Genomic DNA, 18,905 nt, shown 5'->3' on the forward strand with positions numbered 1-18,905 from the left:
TACCATGGCCAATCTACCTAACTTGCACATCTTTGGACTGTGGGAGGAAACCGATTCACCTGGAGGAAACCCAGAGGGAAGGTCCTGGATCATCAAATTCTGGTGCCATAGAGTGCGCTTTCCAGGCTCAATCACCGATTCTGACCTGTTCTCAATCTTGGTTTCATTGATATGTGAAATAGTGCTCAAGAAAAGTAGGGTGCCAAACTTCAACGCCAGAATGTAAAATCTTTGCCCCTGTCTTCAAATAGGATAACGTTTTATATTAACTTATAGATATTGATTATTCACATACATTGTTCATATTTATTAGAACTTATGTTTATTATGTTAATAATAATTTACAAGTAAATCCTTACATATTGTTTGATGCTCTTTAAATTTAGCCTATATCCAAGTCGCCAGAGCCCTCATGATTGCTTCTATCTGTCTGGGATTTTTGGGTTCCATATTTGCACTGATGGGGATGAAATGTACCAATGTTGGAGGCTCTGGAAGAAGTAAGGCAAAAGTTGCTTTTTCTGCTGGAGTCATGTACATACTTGCTGGTAAGAGTAATTCATAGCGATGTATTCCCTTTCTGCCTCAGTGACATACTCATATATCTGTCCTCAACCTGCTGCAATATTCGTGGAAAACTCAATACAAGCTTCAGAAACAGTATCTCATCTTTGAATTAAGCACTTTGCAACTTTCTGGACTCAACATTGAGTCCAACAATTCAGACCACAAATTCTGTCCCCAATTTGTTGCCTCTTTGCAATTTGCTGGCTTGAATCTTGTTTGTCATATTTCAACTTTTGGACCGAGGTGTTCACTATATTGCCATTCACATTCTGGACAAATGTTTTATTTCATTATTACAGCTATTACAAATCCCTTTTGTTCCACCCTATCTTAGCCATTCAATTTTCCCCCACGTCTATCCTATCACAGACCTTCTCTTGTTTTTCCTTGTTATCTCCTCTATAAAGCATAAAATCCATCACATTTCTACCTTTTTTATTTGTTCTTGGATTATTTTATTTATTTATTTATTTTATTTATTTATTCAAGAGACATGGGCTATGTTGGCTAGGGCAGTATTTATTGGTCATCCTTAATTGCCCTTTGTTATATATTTAAAAGGAGTAGCAGATTGTTTTAAAAGTTGATCACTAGATTTGATGGTGATATCATTAGGGCGTGTGCTCAGGCTGATATCAGTTTTATATTCTGATGCAGAGCAATAAGATCTGTTGTGTGTTTGTTTGAGTCATATGTGTGCAAACTAAGACTTATTTTTCCATTAAAACCCACAATCCCTAACATAGTTAAGACATTACAGCCTTGATAAGGTGTTAATGAGATGCTTTTTGAACAATCGTATTTGACATAGAGACACTACAGTGTTAGAAGATTGTGTTCCAGGATTTTGATCCAGGACAGTGAAAGAACTGTGATACATTTCCAAGTCAGGTTGATGAGTGACTTGGAAGGGTACTTTCAGGTGGTGGCGTGTCAATTGACCCGTTGCCCTTGTCCTTCTAGAGTGTCTTGATTTGGAAGATGCTGTCCAAGGAAGTTTGGTGTTTTCCTGCAGTACCTCACGTAGCTGGTACACAGTGCTGCTACTGGTGAAGAGAGTAAATGGGGTGCCCAATCAAGTGGGCTGCTTTGTCTTATATGGTGTCAAGCTTCTTGAGAGTTATTGGATTTTCAGTCATCCAAGCAAGGGATTTCATCATATTCCTGACTTGTGCTTTATAAGTTGTGGACAAGCTTTTGGGAGTCAGGAGGTGAGTTAATCGTCACATAGTCTCTCTCCTGGTCTAGTATTTGTTGCCCATTGCTAAATGTTCTTGAGCTGAATGGGACATTTTAGAGGGCAGTCAGGAGTCAACTACTGTGGGTCTGGAGTTATAAAATAGATCACCAGACCAGATAAGGATAGCAGATTTCCTCTGTAAAGTATATTAGAGAACCAGGTGGTTTATAACATTTAGTGATAATTTCATGGTCACCATTACTGAGATGAGCTTTCAATTCCAGATTTATTCATTGCATTTAAATTCATCATCTGCTGTGATGGAATTTGAACTTATGTTCCCAGAGGATTAGCCTGGGCCTCTGGATTGTCTGACCAGTGATATCATCACTGCTCCACCATGTTGCACAGCACTCCCTGTGCACCTGTGCCACCCTCCACCCTGCCACCCCACCATCCTGCCACCCTCTTTCATTTGTGAAGAATTTTCATATTTTATATATCATATAGGGGATTTTCACAGTAACTTTGTTGCAGTGTTAATATAAGCCTACTTGTGACTAATAAATAAACTTTACTATGCTTTTTACTTTTGCATATTCAACACTAAACACTAACTCTGTTTCTCTCTCCACTGATGCTATAAGTCCTTCTGATGTCCTGGGTTTTGCTTATACATAAGACTAGATTTCATCTGCTTTTGACTTAAAGGTTGAACATACAATATCCAACTTATAATTTAATATCTATGTAGACATTGTGGAGGAATAATGAGAGAAAGGTCATTTTATTTAATAATTTATTTTAAGAACATAAATTATCATGATAGATTCAAGAAGCTTTTATCTTGAGGAATAAAGAAATGGGAATGGGCCATTCAAACTCTCAAGCTATTTTGTCAATCAAGGTTGATCTGTAATTAACCTCCATTTATCCACCTTAATTCGTTATCCCTTAATGTCCTGACTTAATAAAATATATTTCAATTTGTTTTTAAATTTTCAATTGACAGCTCAACAGATTTTTGTGGGAAGAGAATTTCAGATATTCTTTGCGTGGAAAGGTTGTTGCCATCACCATGAATGGCTTAACTCCAATTTTAAGTTGGTGCCTCCTGGTTTTAGACTATCTCCACCAGAATAAATAACATCTGTCTATCGACTCCATCAAATCCTTTAATCTTCTTAAGCTAGAGCATCATCAATGGTCACACAACAACCAACCCTTTGTAATGTAATATCACTACCCATTCATTTCCTCCCCCCCACTATCCAACCCCTTCCCACCAGGAGACAAAGATTACTTTTCATTAACCTGCTTGTTTTTTGTATCTCTTCACTAGATTTTAGTGATCAGTACACAACCCCCTAAAGCTATGTCTCACTCATAGTTCCTAACTTTGAATTTAATAAATATTTTGATGTATCTTTCTTTGGCCTGAAGTAGATGACCTCACAGTTCCCAGGTTGAACTCCATCTGTCACAGTTTCCCCACTCATGTTCAATGTTGCCTCTTTTGCAATTTTCTGTTGCCAACTACTTAGTTAATATCATTTGCAAATTTGGATAAATGGCTGTCTAATTCCGTCTAAGTAAATACAATGAAAATCTGAAGTTTCAGTAAGGATATTTGGCAGATTTGCTTTTCCAAGGGATATTATTGAACCAGAAGGGTTTTTACAACAATGGTTTCATGGTTATCGTTAGACTTTTGATTCTACATTTTTTTGAAATTCAAATTTCACTATCTGCCATGATGGGATTTAAACCTGAGTCCACAAGGACCCTGGGTCCCTAATCTAGTGGCAATACCATTATGCCATGACATCCTTATTTTCCCATATCTCTTTCTCCTACTTTCTAATTAATTCCCTATCTATGGTAGGTTATATATCACCTCCCATTCCATGTATTTTCATTTTGTGAGACAATTTTTGAAACTCTGGGAAAGCATAGGCTTGGGAGAGAATTGACTGAAATATTCAAAATATTGAAGAAGGGAGGTTAAGTGTTTCTCACATGCAGACTTGATGGGCTGAAGGGCTTTTTCTGAACTGTATGATTCTATGAAGAGATTAAATGGCATACTTGTGAACAGATTATTTGAACTTGATAGGTTAGGCATATAACTTATATAAACATAGAGTTAGGAGAAGTTTGAGGAAAATTGCTCAGAAAGTCATTTAACTTTGAAATAAGCTGCAAGCTTGTGAAATGGATACAGATTTTGTGCAAATATTTAAAAGAGAGCTGGTCAAGTTCCTGGCGAAGCCTGATATCACTGAGTACTAAAGGTGGGTGAGATGTTGGGTAATTTACTTCATAGCCACTGTAATCCTTTCTGGTTGTCTTTTGCTCAGTAAGAAGTCTCACACCACCAGGTTAAAGTCCAACAGGTTTATTTGGTATCAAAAGCCACTAGATTTCGGGCCTTTGACTCTTTGTCAGGTGAGTGAGTGATCACAAACTTTTGCTGCCAAATAAACCTGTTGGACTTTAACCTGGTGTTGTGAGACTTCTTACTGTGTTTATCCCAGTCCAACACCAGCATCTCCACATCATGTCTTTTGCTGTCAGAGAGGAATTTGCCAGAATTGTCTTTTTCTCTCAATTGGCCCAGGATTTTTGAAATTTTTTTTGCCTTGCCAGAATATTAGATAGCCAGTAATGAGTGGGAATATTGAGGATACGGACTCCACAAGGGCATATGGTTTTAGTTAGGCAAGTATCATGATTGGCACAGGCTTGGAAGGGCGAAGGTCCTGTTTCTTGTTCCTTGTTCTTTGTTCTTTGTTTATATTACTTAGTTCCTAGAAGGCTGGGTGAGACAGACCTGATGGGACAACTGGTCTTTTATATATGTTTGGAAGCTTTTTTAAAGATATGTGATATTAACATTATTTCTATATCTCATAGGGTTGTCACCCTTGGTTGCTTGCTCATGGTATGCACATCAAATTATCTTAGAGCATTATGATCCTATAATGCCAAAGTAAGTGTTCAATTTCAATACTGGTACTGATAATTGTTGACTGGCTAAATCTTTTATTTTAATTCAATGAACCATACAAAAGGTTTTATTTTCATAATTATAGAAATGGCAAAATTGTATTTTACGAGTTGTGATCTGATAGTATTATGGGAGCACAAAGAACAAAACACAATCGGAGTGAAAATGATACATTTTCATTACAAATAGGATTAAAGGAATAAACATTGGGTCAAATTTTTTCGAATAACTGATAGAGTCACTAGGAAAACAGCAAAGCTGATTTATATCAGGTTTCTATTATTTCTGGGATTTTCTGATTTATCTAGTAACAGACTGAATATACATAAGAGCTCTTGACCCAGTGACTCAGTCAGAATAGCTAAAGAAAATGCTGAAAATCCTCAGTAGGTCAGACACCATCAGTGGAGAGAAGAAAGAGTTAATGGGCAGAATTTTAACTGCCAATGCAAGAGAAGGTTTGGGTGAAGGAAAGGAGGTTAAAACACAACAAATGTTGTGAGGATCAGAAATCCAGAGTGATCCTGCTCATTTTTGGATTTTACTTTGCCGTGTAGTCAATTAATTGGGTCTTTAACCTTGATTTCTGGCTTTAAAGTCAGTACAGGGTTTCTTGAGCTGCATAATAATTATCAGGACCAACAAGATGAGAGAAGCATGAAAAGTCAGTGATTAGTGAAACTCACAGGCTGGAAAGCATTTAAACAGTGAAATAATGTAACTGTTGGCTTGCATATGTGAAAGACTTCTACTTAGGACATTTGTTCTGAGAGCTTAATTTCACTGCTACATCAGTGATTGCCAGCATTGAGAAGTCATTTGACTAGTCCTGAACTTCACTCACTTTGATCTCAACTTCTCTGCTGCCAGCCTTTATTGTTGCATTGGAGGAATTTATGCAGCTTTGGCATAGACGTTTAATGAGGAAGAATATGGCCAGCCACATCCATAACAGCGCAAGCAGCTTCACCCACACCAACAGCATTAGAGCATCAACAACACCAACAAAGCTGCCTATTCCACGGTCACATGCCTCTCCACAGGACGGAGGGATGGGTAAAGAGGTAACACACACAGCACAGTGTATAGGTGCAGAGAATCAGCTTCCTCAACTTGATGGAGCAAGAGTGCTTCAGGCTCAGAGGTCCGTGGTATTGTTGCTGACATCTGCAGCCCCCTGAAACCAACAAGGCCATCACAACTCTGAATTTCTTCACCATTGATTTCTTCTAGGGATTTGATGATGGCATTTCCAGGACTTCACAATCTACTGCCCATAAGTACATCTGCCAGATGACCAATGTCAATTTTACCAATAGTACTACATGTGCCCTCTTTGATACTGATGAGGCCAGTCAGACAAACATGGTTGACAGGGCCTTCAACCAGGTACAACCTGTCTCCTGGATATCAGTCCTCATGTCTTTTCCTCCCTCCCTCCCAAAACTCAGATAGGGTCTGTCTTTCTACCCCACCAGCCACCACATTCAAAGAATTATCCTCTGTCATTTCAGTCAACTCATGCATGATGGCACGATAAAACTTGTAACCACCTCGCCACCCCTTCAGCATTCTCTTGTGATACCCTGGTCCATTGCTCCATCATCTCCAACACTGCATTCTCTTTTCCCATGGCATCTTCCCATGCAATAACAGGTCTAACAGCTGCCCCTTTCCCTTCTCCCTTCCCACTGGCAAAGGCCCCGAACACTCCTTTCAGGTGAAACCCAAGATCATGTGTGCCGTCTTCAAGTTATTCTACTGCATTTGCTGATCACAATGTGATATCCTCTACACTACTCTACCCTAGACTAAATGCAGCCTGGATGACTGCTTTGCAGAAAACCTCCACTCAATCTGCAAGCATGACTCTGACCTTCCAGTCCCTTGCCACTTTAATTCATCATCTTGCTCCAATGCCTACAGTTCCATCCTTGGCCTGCAGCAGTGTTCCAGTGAAGCCCAACACAAACTGAAGGAGCAGCACCTCAACTTCAGAATATGAACTCTCGCCTCCATTTTGATTTTTTTTATTTCGAACACCCATGCCCACGGGGTCATCCATAACTTATTTTGGTTTCTCAGAGCACTTTGTTCCACTATTAACACATTCTGCTATCTTACCTTCATTCCATTATCAGAACCCTCTTTTTACTCTTTAATACTACCATTAACACTTTCTTTGCCTTGTATCCATGACACATTTGCCAATCTCTCCTGAGCTCTCTATCCCTGATGTATTCTGCTCCATCTTCTCCACTGCCTGTCCCCCCCACCTCCAACTATATAAACCATCACTTTTCTGTCCCTCGCCAACTCTGAATAAGACACATACTTGAAACATTAATTTTATTTCTCTCTCCACAGGTGCTGCTAGATTTGCTGAGTCTTTGCAGAATTTTCTGTTTTTGTTTCAGATTTCCAGCATCCGCAGTATTTTACCATAGTGATTTAAAGTGATGTGGCACTTGCTGCAGTTGTTGGATAGCCACAGGTACAAGGAGTCAAGGATTGTGAGCATGTGGCAATCAACCCATTCTCAGATCAGCCTGGAGTGTTCACCAGTCAGAAAGTATTGCACTCCTGCATTGTTCAGCTTGCTGTGCAAGATCTCCTGGAAGCTGTGATGATCACTAAAGTAACTGACTTCATTCAGAAGTGTGTTGAAAACCCTGTGCCAAAGAAGCAAATCTGTGTGTTCCCCAACCGGAAACCATGGATGACCAGGGATAACTACTGCTTGTTGAAGTCCAGGTCTGAGGGGTTCAAGTCAGGTGACATTGACTTATACAAGAAAGCCAGATACAATCTAAGGAGATCCATCAAAGATGCCAAAAGACGGTACCGGATCAAGCTAGAATCCCAAGGTAGCCACATCGATCCCCGCCAACTGTAGCAAGGTCTGCAAGACATAACAGACTGCACAATGAAGGCATGTAAAATCACCAGCTCCAACGCACCCCTCCCTGATGACCTCAATGCATTCTATTCCCATTTTGAGCAAGAGGTTAGTGACAGCATGCCCTCCACCTTGGAAGACCTGGATTCACCTGTATCTGGGGTCACCATTGCAGATGTCAGAGCAACTTTCTCAAAAGTCAACCCACGGAAAGTAACTGGTGTTCCCGGATGAGCACTCAGATCCTTGTGGATCAGCTGTCGGGAGTATTCATAGACACCTGCAACCTCTCTTTACAACAATCTGAGGTCCCTATCTGCTTCAAGAAGACGATCATCATCCCGGTACCTCAGAAAAACCAAGAAGTGTGCCTTAATGACTATTGACTGGTGGCTTTGACATCCATCATTATGAAGTGCTTTGAAAGGCTAGTCATGGCACGAATCAATTCCAGCCTTCCGGACTACCTGGATCCACTACAGTTTGTCTATTGTTGCAACAAGTCCACAGCAGACACCATCTCCCTGGCCCTGCAGTCAATCCTGGAACACCTAGATATCAAGGAGACCAATGTCAGACTCCTATTTATTGATTACAGCTCAGCCTTCAACACCATTATTCTCATGAAACTCATCTCCAAACTCTGTGCCCTGGGCCTCCCTCTGTGACTGGCTCCTGAAGTTCCTAACTCACAGACCACAATCAGTAAGGCAACAGTACCTCCTCCACGATCATCCTCAACACTGGTGCCCCACAAGGCTGTGCTCTCAACCCCCTTCTATACTCCATGTACACCTATGACCGTGTGGCCAAATTCCCTTCCAATTTGATTTTCAAGAACCAATGACACCACTGTAGTGGGTCGGATCTCAAACAATGACGAGACAGAGTACAGGAATGAGATAGAGAATCTGGTGAACTGGTGTGGCAACAATAATTTCCCCCTTAATGTCAACAAAATGAAGTGTAAAGGAGAATATGCCCCTGCGTACATCAACAGGAACAAAGTAGAAAAGGTCAAGAATTTCAAGTTTTTAGGTGTCCAGACTTGTCCTTGTCCCCCCATGACGACACTATAGTTAAGAAAGCCCACCAATGCCTCCACTTTCTCAGAAGACTAAGGAAATTTGGCATGTCAACTATGTCTCTCACCAACTTTCACAGATGCACCATAGAAAGTATTCTTTCTAGTTGTATCACAGCTTGGTATGGCTTCTGCGCTGTCCAAGACTGCAAGGAACTATAAATCAAGGGCGGCAAGGTGGCACAGTGCTTAGCATTGCTGCCTCACAGTTCCAGGGACCTGGGTTCAATTCCCGGCTTGGGTCACTGTGTGGAGTTTGCACATTCTACCCGTGTTTGCATGGGTTTTCTCCAGGTGCTCTGGTTTCCTCCCAAAGTAGTCATGATGTGGGTATGCCGGCGTTGGACTGGCGTAAACACAGTAAAAAGTCTGACAACTCCAGGTTTTAGTCCAACCGTCCATTCGGTTGGACTAAAACCTGGTGTTGTCAGACTTTTTACTGTGTTCCTCCCAAAGTCCAAAGACATACTGGTTAGATGGATTGGCCATGATAAACTGCCCCATAGTGTCAGGGGAATTTGCAGGGTAAATGCATGGGGTTATGGAGGTAGAGGCTGGGTGGAATTGTGGTCGGTGCAGACTGAATGGGCCGAATGGCCTCCTTCTGCACTGTAGGGATTCTATGATTCTATTCTATGAAAAGGTCATGAATATAGCCAATCCTTCACGCAAACCAGCCTTCCATCTATGACTCTATCTATATTTCCTGCAGCCTCAGCAAAGCACCAACACAATTAAAGACCCCACGCACCCCTCACATTCTCTCTTCCACCTTCTTCCATCGGGAAGAAGATACAAAAGTCTGAGGCTACGTATGAATTGACTCAAGAACAGCTTCTTCCCTGCTGCTGTCAGACTTTTGAATGGACTTACTTGCATTAAGTTGATCTTTCTCAACACCCTAGCTATGACTGTAACACTATAAAATCATAGAAATCCTACAGTGCAGAAAGAGGCCACTTGGCCCATTGAGTCTGCACTGACTAGAGTCCCACCCAGACCTTATCCCATATCCCTACATATTTAGCAACTAATCCCTCTAACCTATGCATCTCAGGACACTAAGCAGCAATTTTAGCATGGCCAATCAACCTAACCTGCACATTTTTGGACTGTGGGAGGAAACCGGAGCACCCGGAGGAAACCCACGCAGACAGCAGGAGAATGTGCAAACTCCACACAGACTGTGACCCAAGCCAGGAATCAAACCCAGGTCCCTGGAGCTGTGAAGCAGCAGAGCTAACCACTGTACTACCGTGCTGCACTATGTTCTGTACTCTCTCATTTCCTTCTCTAAGAATGGTATGCTTTGTCTGTATAGTGCGCAAGGAACAATACTTTTCTCTGAATGTTAATACATGTGACAGTAATAAATCAAATCAAATCAAATGATTCATTAATTTCACAACAGTCACATTTCCACGTTTTTAAATGCCCACATAGAGTAGATGAGTATTTTTCTGGAGACAGACTCCACTCCCCTGAGGACCTAACTAATGATTCCTGTAAAGGGGCACACCGTTAATGCAGGTATCACAGGAGCCACTTGACCATCAGGTCTATGATTGAAGAAGCCATTGGGTTGTGGAATATGTTATTTAGATAGATGCATGGACTGATTTGGTGACACTCGTCAGTGTGTTCTGTTAAAGATTTCTAGAATGATTGTGATCTGCTGAGCCTTGCACAAAATTGCACTGTAGGGAAGAATAGAGCTGCAGGGAGAGGAGATAGATTAGTATCTGAAGAGGTGGTGGAGGAGAAAGAGGAGGAGCTAGATGTGGCCATGATGTCTAGAACTGCTCAACTGCCTGTCAGAGAAACCCAGGATTGGCTAATGCAAGTAAGCTTTAGGTCATCTGAGTATGTGTAAAGAAATATGGCAGAGCAATTATAAACTCTCCACCCACCAAGCAAAAAATATTCCCAGAGTCAACAATCTGACTGTTACGTTCACACCCTTCTTTCAACCTGATTATACCGTTCACCTAGAGGTGAGAGTCCATGTGAAGTTTGGGATGCCATAAAGTATATAGCAGGAGAAGAGTTCAAATAAAGTGCTTGATTCATTTAAAGAAACATATTTAGAATGTCATGAGCATTCTTATACACACCCAAATAAATTCCTTTATGTAATTAATAAACCCTTTTCATCTGCTTCCCATTACCCCTTTAGAGTGCAACCCTAAAGCTTCAGCCTTATTCTCTTACTGTAACATATGAGATCTTTTCTGGCCTTTGGAATCTTTGAGAATCCTGTTTCATGCTCACTTGCATTCACACGTACAGGGGCAGACTTAGTCATTGGATTGATAGAGAGCACATGGGGCTCTGTCTGAAGAAAGGGGCAAGGCTTGAGAAAACCTTGAGAAGCATCCACACTTCTATAAGCCATTTCCCATTTTCCATCTCATAAGCCACTTGCATTGACCTGCTAGCCAGGAACTGGAGAGCATTTGCCTGCATTTTAGCAGACATTGATTCATTAAGGTGAGGCTTCCCTCCAACCCTCTGAAAAGTTGCAGACCGATTTGGCAGGCATTGTCTGTGCCAGCATGCGTTCAGTTTTCTGCCACATCTGATTCTCCATGTAGATGACCATTCTTTTCATGGTTCCTGAGAGATCAGCAAAAATGCTTCAAACATCATGGCACTATTACTAGAGATGGGAACCTTCAGTTTCTCTCCAAGGACACATAGAAGCATGCACATTTACCATTGCAGCTCCAGAAGTTCCTATTTTGTGAATGAAATCCATAGATCAGTATCTGTGTCTAGCTGAAGAGAGCTTGGAGTGCCCTCTGCCCTCGAAAGGGTCTCTCCAATGCTGTCCTTCACCACATGATAACTTAACTATCTGTGTTGCACTGCCCACTGAGGTGTATGTATCTGAGCTGGTGGAGGATTAGCATGAGTTTTATGAAGATGCCTCCTCAGAGAAGTCCTCTGCCAAGGACTCCTCAGCCTCCTTCCACTGCTGATCATCTTTAAAACTAATATACAAAATATGCCCGGTTTACCTCAAACCCAGTCTGCAGGTGCAGCAGGTGATCAAGAAGGCGAATGGAATGTTGGCCTTTATAGTGAAGGGGATAGAATATAAAAGCAGGGAAGTCTTACTGCAACTGTACAGGGTACTGGTGAGGCCGCAGCTGGAGTACTGTGTGCAGTTTTGGTTGCCGCACTTGTGGAAGGATATATTGGCCTTGGAGGGAGTGCAGAGGAGGTTCACTAGGCTGATACCGGAGATGAGGGGGCTAGCCTATGAAGTGAGACTGAATAGACTGGGTCTGTACTCATTAGAGTTTAGAAGGCTGAGGGGGGATCTTATAGAGACATATAAGATAATGAAGGGGATGGATAGGGTAGAGGCAGAGAGATTCTTCCCGCTTAGAAAGGATAGCAGGACTAGAGGGCACAGCCTCAAGGTAAGGGGGGGGAGCAGTTTAGATCGGAGTTGAGGAGGAACTTCTTCACTCAAAGGGTGGTGAATCTCAGGAATTCTCTGCCCGTTGAAATAGTTGAATTCCCCTGTCTATTATAAACCTATCTACCTCGTTGAATATATTTAAGTCATGGGTAGATAGGTTTCTAATAGACAGGGGAATTAAGGGTTATGAGGAGAAAGCAGGAAAGTGGAGCTGGTTCACTTCAGATCAGCCATGATCTTATTGAATGGTGGGGCAGGCTCAAAGGGCTAGATGGCCTACTCCTACTCCTATTTTTTATGTTCTTATGTTCAAATTACCCCAGAAAGGCAATATTTGATTTGATTTGATTTATCATTGTCACATGTATTGGTTTACAGTGAAAAGTTTATTTTTGCACTCTATACAGACAAAGCATATTGTACATAGAGAAGGAAAGGAGAAAATGAAAATGTAGTGTTATACTCATAGCTAGGATGTAGAGAAAGATCAACTTAATACAATATAGGTCCATTCAAAAGTCTGATGGCAGCATGGAAGAAGCTGTGTATCTCAAACATTTGAACAAAGTTTAAACAAATAATTTCATGCTGCTACTATACAGTGGTAACGCGAGCAGTATTTTCCATGAACAGAATGCTGCCAGAAAGATGTCCTGCCTACTATATAATTGAGCAACTATGGAGTATCAATTTCAATTCAGGTGCAGTGCCAGATACTGGACCGACACTACACTTCCTAATAACTGGCTTGTTCCTTCAGTTCTCAACTGGCAAGTACAGACTGTACTCAACCAGGCCATACTTATAAAACCCCAAACAAGGCACCTACTGTTATATGTCATTCCATAACTGAGTAGCATTTGCTGAATAATCCAGTGTGTATTAACAGCTGCACTACCAACCAATTTAAAATAATCAATCAAGCTCATTTTCACTTGCTAGAAGCAACATGCATTCATACTCAGCGATTCAGTCTCTACAAATAAAAGGAATATGTTGAAGTCTTGCAACTTTTTTCAATGATCTAGGTGCCTGAGGAACCTATTGTTCTATGTTGTTTACACTATGGCAACACCTTGATTAATCAGTCAATTTGTCAACTAATCAGCATCCTTTTCATCTGAAGTATAAACTGTGATCATTTGAAAATTTATATTGTTGTGTTTGTTCTGATGAGTGCAAGGTGAAAAGGTTCAGCAACATGTCTCTTTTTAACAATATTCAAGTTCTATACTACCAAGCAAATGGTCGATGTTTGAGAAAAAATTCATATAAGTGATAAGCAGGAATATTTTTAAATGCATTTGTGTTAGCGTGATGTTGCATATCAAACCAACCTTTTATCCAACAATTAGTAAGGCCAAAACCATTGTTTTAGACCCCAGTGGCTCTCTTGCCATTGATTCCATCTCCACCATTTTCTCAGGCTGAATCAAGTCATCTGTTCAAAGTTCAGATTCTACCCGTTATCCAAGGCATCTATTCCTATCTGTACAACTACCTGTTTGCAGCTTTACTTAAGCACCTCCAACAGTGAAATTGTTTACCATATATGGTCACCTCCAGACTTGAATATTCTCTTCCTATATTCAACCAGTTGTAATTTCCTTTGAACATTACAATCCCTATCCACTCACCTATCAGGACTTCACTCATTGACCATCATAAATTCCCCATTCTCCAACCCATTCAATTTAAATTTCTCATTCCCTTTGTCAAACATCTCTATTTAATTGCTCACTTTGCCTTTGAAATACCCTTCAGCTTTAAATACTCACTTTTTTTTAGTCCTGATATTATTAAGTTGTCCTTCTATTTGTGGTAGTACCTTCAGTTAGCTACCATGCAGTTATCTGAGTTATTCACCCCATCTAACTCCTCTTTGTATGGCATGGCATCCAAATTGCACATATTTCTATTTATAACTTAGTTTTTTTTACATTAAATGATTCTGCATAAATTAAGGTTACCGCGATTGTGGAACTGTCAAGATATATTGTAAGGAGGCACTTTAAAAAAAAGGTAGTACTTGGCACAGGTTTGATGCCCAGGTGAGATACCATCAAATCTTGTAGCATTTGCATCCAAGTTGCTTTGATACTTCTCTCAACTGTTTAGTGGCCTTCAACTACAAAAAAAATCACCAAAATCTGATGAACAATGCTTTTGATATACAGACCATTTATGCCTAGATCCCATAATCCAGATTTTTTCACAAATTACGGTCACCTCAAAAATTAGATTTAAAATATACACACAACCTAAGGTTGATATCTGTTGAAAAAATGGATGGTGTACGAAGTCCTACAAAAGAGATCTTGGATTTCAAATAATTTAAAATTAATTCATAATTTAAAAAATGGAGTAATCTACAGATAGGTCATTCACACACCCAAAAAATTGCCTTCTTTTAACAACTGAACAATATATTCCATTTCATCATTCAATTATGCACCCTCAAAGCATGAGTAGACCATTCAGACCATTGAACTTGCTCCACCAGTCAGAAAGATCATTGCTGTTCTGAGTATGATCGTAACTTCCCAGCCACCCCTCCTTTAAATCTTAACAATAAAGTCATAGCATCATTGAGGTTGACAGCATGGAAACAGGCCCCTTGGCCCAACTTGTCCATTCCACCCCTTTTTTTTAATCACTTAGCTAGTCCCAATTGCCTGTATCCGTCTACACCCATCTTACCTATATATAACTGTTTAAATGTTTTTCGAAAGACAAAATTGTATCCATCTCTACTACTACCTCTAGCAGCTTGTTCCAGACACTCACCATTCTTTGTGTAAAAAAATTGCCCCTCTAGACTCTTTTGTATCTCTGCCCTCTCACCTTAAACCTTTGCCCTCTAGTTTTAGACTCCCCTACTTTTGGGAAAAGATATTGATTATCTAGTTGATCTATGCCCCTCCTTCTTTTATAGGCCTCAATAAGATCATCCCTAAGCCTCCTACCCTCCGAGGAAAAAAGTCCCACTCTACCCAGCCTCACGTTATAACTCAAATCATCAAGTCTTTTGTGGCACCCTAGTAAATCTTTTCTGCACTCTTTCTAGTTTAATAATAACCTTTCTATAACAGGGTGACCAAAACTGCGCACAGTATTCCAAGTGTGGCCTTACCAATGTCTTGTACAACTTCAACAAGACATTCTAACTCCTGTATGCAATGTTCTGATCAATGAAACCACGTATGCTGAATGCCTTCTTCGTCTCCTGTGACTTTACTTTTAAGGAACTATGAACTTGTACCTCTAGACTTCTTTATTGTATAACTCTTCCCAATGCCCTACTGTTAACTGAGTAAGTTCTACCCTGGTTCAATCTACCAAAATGCATCACCTCGCATTTATCAAAACTAAACTCCATCTGCCATTCATCAGCCCATGAGAAAGACTTTCATTTATATAGTGCATTTCACAACAACTGACAACTTCAAAGCACTTTCATTATAAACTCTGTAGCGACCTATAACTTTAAAAAGAAAAGATTTGAACTTCTAGCTAATAGTTGAAAAAATGAGACAAGGTTTTACATTTCAAAACTTTTACTGTAACAACTAGCTATGAAAAGCACTATTGACTAAACCATATTTTCTTTTGTGGGCAACATATACGAAAAATTACTTACCACATATTACGTTCTTCTTAAAATTATACCTCTTTACAAGAAGCAAAAGGACACGTTCCTACGTTCCAGTGGGTTCGTATCTCCCATTTCGCCAAGCAGAAACTTTAAATAATGGCCTCCAAGCATTTGCCTTAGTTTTAGGAGAGTTTCTAAATCCACTACCAGTGGTAGTGAAGATAAAGACTAGATTCTGGAGGCAATCTGTTCTTGTGATATTTATCGAAAAATAAATATTAGCCAAGACACTAGGGATAACTCCACTGCTCTTCAAGATAGTGCTATAGGTTCTTTCAAAATCACTTCAAGGGAAGACTAAGCCCCATTTTATTATCCCATCTGAAAGATGTCACCTGCAGAGGTGCAGCAACTCCCTCACAACAGCATGGGGGTGTTTGCACTTGATATTTGTGTTCAAGATCTGGAATGTATCCTTCATACACATGTTTAGCTTCCCCTTAAATGCATCTATCTATTCTGTTCAACCATTGTCTTTGGTAGTGAGTTCCACATTCTCATCACACTTTGGGAAGAAATTTCTTCTGAATTCTTCTGAATTCTGGATTTCTTGATGACTTTATTATATTGATGACCTTGAGTTGTACTCTTCCTCACAAAAGGATCCATTCTCACTATCTACCCTATAAAAACCATTCATAACTTTCAAGGCCTCTATTAGATCACCTCTCAGTCTTCTCTTGTCAGCCTGTCAGTCTATTCTGATATGTATACCTACAAATTTCTGGTATTTCCTGATAAATTTACTCTCCACTCTTTCCAGAGCCTCGATCTACATTTTATAATGTGGCAATCAGATTTGCACACACTTCTCTACGTGTCTAACGTACAAGTGCAGCACAATTTCCTGGCTTTTCAATTCTATCCTAGAAACAACACCTAATGCTTGGTTTGTTATGGCCTTTCTAAAATATTTTCACTTATGTCTGCGTCGTCTATAAATATATAGAATGGGCTTTTGGAACTATGAGATGAAGCCTTTTTCAGTACATTTCAATGAATATTTGGAAAATAGGTATGATTTGCAAGTTTGTTCTGACCAAAACATGAAGAAATATTTTGGTGATTTATCAGGTAAGTTTAGTTTCCAAGTTCCCAAACTCTATTACAAATGCACAGATCGGCCATGAATACTATTTTGCATGTAATACGGTCTATGCAATAAAATGAATCAAGCTCCTTATTTTCTTTATGATCTATCAATGAACATTGGGCAATTGGTCAGTATCGTTCTCCCCACCTGAAATAGGTGACAGAATAGCAAAAACATAACTCTTAATGAGATCAGTGTCAACAGAATACTTCACACGGTGACATTGTCCGAGTCATTTATTGTTGCAATGATTTCTTTTAAAGGCCATGGAAAGTGAAACAGCATACCTGTGCTTCATTTCTATATCAGGGGAACTTTTCGTCCCTGGGAGTCCTTTATGAAAGAACTTCAATAAACTTCACAATGTAGAATATAAATAATTAAACAGTTTTCTTCAGTAAATAATTGATATGTATATTTTGCCTCTGCAGGTATGAATTAGGAACTGCTTTGTTCAGTGGCTGGGCTGGCGCAACTCTTTGCATCTTGGGTGGTTTGAGTTTTTGCTTGTCAGTGACTGAAGATAAACACTCCCAAAGGTAAACATTGATTAAACCTTCTTGAAAGTGCACAGGAAAATGAAACCTGGAACAGGTTAAGGATTTATGTTGTCACAGTTCCACTCTCATTGGTATGTAAGATTGTCATGGGTCTGCAGCATGGTACGGCTGATCATAGTAAATAGATTCCTATTTAAGTTTGATCAAGTTGAAAGATTTTGAAGGAGTGAAGCTGGTGATCAGGAAGGGGCTTGTGTGGGACAAGCTTGAAGTCAGGAGGGATTGAAGGATTAATCTTATGAACATGAGGAACCAAACATGTGATCAGAAGGAATCAAGTCTGTGATCAAGAGGAATTGAGTGTGTGATCAGGAGGAATTGAGTTTGCGAACAAAAAAAATCGAGTCTGCAATCAGGTGGGATCAGCCTGGTGATTAGGAGAGATCAAGTCTGCAATCAAAATGGATCAATCCTGTGATTAGGGGTATGAATCCTGTGATCAAAAGGAATCAGACCTGTGATCTGTAGGAGGTTGAGCCTATATTACAGGGGGATCAAGCAGTGATTAGTAAGGGTTGAGCCTTTGATCAGGAAAAATCGAGTCTGGTAGGGATTGATGCAGCGCCAGAGAGAGATTGAGTCTGCAATCAAAAGGGTCGAGCTTGCAATCAGATGGAATTCTGTTATCAGGAGGGATCAGGACTGTGAGCTAGAGGATGTTGGGCTTGTGTCACAGAGGGGATTAACCAGTGAGCACACTTCGCATTTGAAAAACAAGAAGAGCATTATTAGGTGGAAGGATCTTATCAGCTAATTCATCTCCAAATTTATGAGTTGTCATGTTATACATGAAATCACAGAATTATTTACATTTGCACAGGGAATAATAATTGCACTAAATGGTACAATTAAAATGTGAATCAAAGATTTGAATGAAGTATCTGCTTTCTTATATCTATCATGACAAAATGTTATATCATTACTAACGTCTCAAAATGATTTAATTTTCAGTTATCTGCTGACTTACAGAAATCAATTTTCTGTCAATATTTTCGTTTATATCTGTCAACACATGGGAAAACACAAACACCAATGAAGCAGTCCTTTCTGGAGCAAACATGGCAATTATGCTAGCACTAGTCAAGCAAAGAAGGCTTCGCTGGCTTGGACGTATGCACAGAATAACAGATGGCTACATCCCCAAGGATATGTTATATGGTGAGATGGCCCATGCCAACAGACTAGCTCCAATTCAGGGATACTCTCAAAAGAGACATGAAAACCCTCAATAGCAATCATAGCAAGTAGGAAACTCCAGCAGATCAATGATGCAAATGGTGACATCAGCTATTCACCACCACAGTAACATGTTAGTATCAGAAGATCCAAATCAGATAACAGCCCTGCAAAATCAATGTATCAGCAGAGATCATCATGCACCACCAGCAAAGGACTAGGTTCACAATCATTTATTCATTACATTTAAA

At 40.0% G+C, this 18,905-nt stretch overlaps 1 protein-coding gene across 4 annotated transcripts in view; it reads left to right on the plus strand.

The window, feature by feature from the left end:
• LOC145349558 (claudin-10-like) overlaps positions 1–18,905 on the plus strand; it is a 69,882-nt gene that overhangs the window by 24,460 nt on the left and 26,517 nt on the right. For 2 of the 4 annotated variants that reach the window (XR_013888087.1, XR_013888088.1), the window contains exons 2-5: positions 387–548; positions 4,664–4,739; positions 17,350–17,457; positions 18,430–18,636. Coding sequence is in view for 2 of the 4 variants with exons in the window: in XM_080198152.1 (XP_080054278.1) it covers positions 387–548; positions 4,664–4,739; positions 17,350–17,457 (346 nt within the window). In the remaining 2 variants the exon portion in view is untranslated. The remainder of the gene's footprint in view (positions 1–386; positions 549–4,663; positions 4,740–17,349; positions 17,458–18,429; positions 18,637–18,905) is intronic. The other 2 variants (XM_080198152.1, XM_080198154.1) reach the window with 2 other exon arrangements.

The sequence above is a fragment of the Carcharhinus amblyrhynchos genome, chromosome 10, assembly GCF_965287045.1.
Source record: "Carcharhinus amblyrhynchos chromosome 10, sCarAmb.v2.hapA, whole genome shotgun sequence".
Taxonomy (NCBI): Eukaryota; Metazoa; Chordata; class Chondrichthyes; order Carcharhiniformes; family Carcharhinidae; genus Carcharhinus; species Carcharhinus amblyrhynchos.